Source organism: Hippoglossus hippoglossus, chromosome 21, assembly GCF_009819705.1.
Source record: "Hippoglossus hippoglossus isolate fHipHip1 chromosome 21, fHipHip1.pri, whole genome shotgun sequence".
NCBI lineage: Eukaryota > Metazoa > Chordata > Actinopteri > Pleuronectiformes > Pleuronectidae > Hippoglossus > Hippoglossus hippoglossus.
Genome location: NC_047171.1, coordinates 1,543,241 through 1,545,740, shown reverse-complemented (window position 1 = coordinate 1,545,740; position 2,500 = coordinate 1,543,241). Strand labels below are relative to the sequence as shown.

The 2,500-nt window shown below is 51.2% G+C and overlaps 1 protein-coding gene across 7 annotated transcripts in view; it reads right to left on the bottom strand.

The window, feature by feature from the left end:
• The window catches only part of dgkh (diacylglycerol kinase, eta), a 45,976-nt gene that overhangs the window by 31,051 nt on the left and 12,425 nt on the right, over positions 1-2,500 (bottom strand). For all 7 annotated transcript variants that reach the window (XM_034574965.1, XM_034574968.1, XM_034574964.1 and 4 more), the window contains one exon: positions 68-148. In XM_034574965.1, coding sequence (XP_034430856.1) covers positions 68-148 — 81 coding nt within the window. The remainder of the gene's footprint in view (positions 1-67; positions 149-2,500) is intronic.

The window sequence follows — 2,500 nt, the reverse complement described above, 5'->3', positions numbered from 1 at the left end:
GTGTGTGTGTGTGTGTGTGTGTGTGTGTGTGTGTGTGTGTGTGTGTGTGTGTGTGTGTGTTACTCACTGTGAAGCTGTTGTTGACATTCTTTGTGCTGGACTCTGCAACGCTGGCGTCCGATAGGTCCACCTCGTCAAAGATAAGGGACTGCAGAGAGGACGAGCGAGGAGGGATGTCCCGAGGAGAACAGAGAGAGAGATAGAGGGAACAAAAGAGAACAAGAGAATTAACCCCTGGACGTTTCTTTTTCACAACTTAACTCGCTGTTACTTGTTCACTACGGCGTGGAGAGAACGGTGAGACGAAGCAAAGCAGGTGAAACTTCTCAGCGTAAAATGGAGTCATGACAGGAATGAAAACAAAGTCGCTGTCTGAGGATAAAACTGAAACGTTTTCAGTTTTAAAAACGTAAACACACACCTTTTTTCCGCCGTTATTTTTGTTCTATTATGCTGCAGGCCTCAGATAACGTAAGGCCTTCAAATGCCTCTGGAGCACGGATGGATTAAAGGAATGAGCGTAGTGGGCAGAGGCCCAGGGGCTCGGGGGCTCGGGGGCCCGGGGGCTCGGGGGCTCGGGGGCCCGGGGGCCCGGGGGCTCGGGGGCCCGGGGGCTCGGGGGCCCAGGGGCTCAGGGGCCCAGGGGATCAGGGGCCCGGGGGCTCGGGGGATCAGGGGCCCGGGGGCTCGGGGGATCAGGGGATCAGGGCCTCGCCTTGGAGTGGCGTGTTGAAAACTAAGATAGGCAACTACAAAGACACGCCAAAGAAAGTGATGCAGTCCAGGTGCGAGAAAGACGACAACGAGACCTGGAATGACCTCAGAGACTCACAAAACAATTACAAGTTCAGACGATAGACACGAAAAAGCAGCTACAAACACAAGATGAGTAAAAATGTGCAACGAAAAAGAGATTTAAACACATGAAGAAATAAAAAATATCATCTCAGGGGCACAAAAGAGACAAAAGTCTGCTATAAAGAGACAATTACACAATAGACACAAACAAAATGTAAAATGGCAACGAAAAGGCAACACTGTGAGTTGCAAAATGACAAGAAAGACACACAAAAGAGCTGCAAAGAGACACAAATCTAAAATGAGGCAAAGAATAGAGACATAAAATCACACAAATACTACAAGGAGATAAGAAACGACCACAACGAATCCAAAACGGCAACAAAGACACACAACTACAAACAGAGAACAGCGACAAAGAGGTGAAAAGGACAAAGGAACATGACAAAGAGACACAACAGTGACTGACAGCTGCAGCTGACTCGTGATTGGTCGAGCGCACGTTTTGGCGGGACCTTGATACCGAGGCTCTGACTCCAAATGACATCATCCACTCAAGATGGAGTATTTCTGCATCATGTCTGGATCGTGTGAGGAAGCGGAGACGAGTCGTCCATCTGTGTCTACAGGCTTTGGTCTTAAGGGGTTAATGAACCCACGAGTCCAGTTCGTCTGGTCGTCTTTAAGAGAACTCAGGAAACACGTTTAGACCCGAACGAGACGGGTGCGAAGAACATGACGGTGAATGTTCATATGTTTTATTGAATTTCTCTGCAGCTGAGGAGTCGGAGCTGGAGACAAAACCTGTCCAGAGCATCGACGGACAGACGGAGGGAGAGCAGAGTCCAAACAGGAACATCCTCACCCGGCCGTGATGCTGGGGCACGCAGCTGAAAGAGCCACAGGCCAGAAACCAGCGCCGTCACAGGAATGCCCTCTGACTGTGTGTGTGTGTGTGTGTGTGTGTGTGTCTGTGTGTGTCTGTGTGTGTCTGTGTGTGTGGGAGGAGTGAGTTGCTGCAGCTGTCAGAGGGAATGCCCAGTTAACGACGCTCTCCCCAGGCCTGACTGGAGAGGGACACCAGCCAACGATTACTCTGTGTGTGTGTGTGTGTGTGTGTGTGTGTGTGTGTGTGTGTGTGTGTGTGTGTGTGTGTGTGTGTGTGTGTCTCCCAGCACTTCCACATATGCCTACGAGTGCGTGTGAATGTGTTTGTGGAGTGTCGGCCAAGAGGGCCTAAGTATGAGTGGCATGCCAACACAAACACCCCCCCCCCCCCCCCCACCCCTGTTACAGCGCTCTTGGCTGATGTGCCCCCGCGTCACGTGTACAACATGTGTGTGATTACTTTCAGTTCTTTTTCTGTCTCTCACACACACACACTCACAGATATGTGTGGGCACACACACACTCGGCTGTCTCGAGGGAAGCTGTAATGAAAGCTGACAGTGAATGGTGGACAAAGGCAAACGTCCAGACCCTCTGTAGCCCATAGATCCAGAGCTCAGCTCAGCGGCTGCATCTCAGCGACCTCAACAAACCTCCTCTCCCACCTCCCTTATCTCCTCTCTCCTTACACCAGCCCATGTGCTTCTCTCATGAATCCTACATGTGACTGTGTCCGTCTGTAACGAGGAGAGGAGGAGGAGAGGAGAGGAGAGGAGAGGAGAGGAGAGGAGAGGAGAGAGAAGAAACTGAGGAG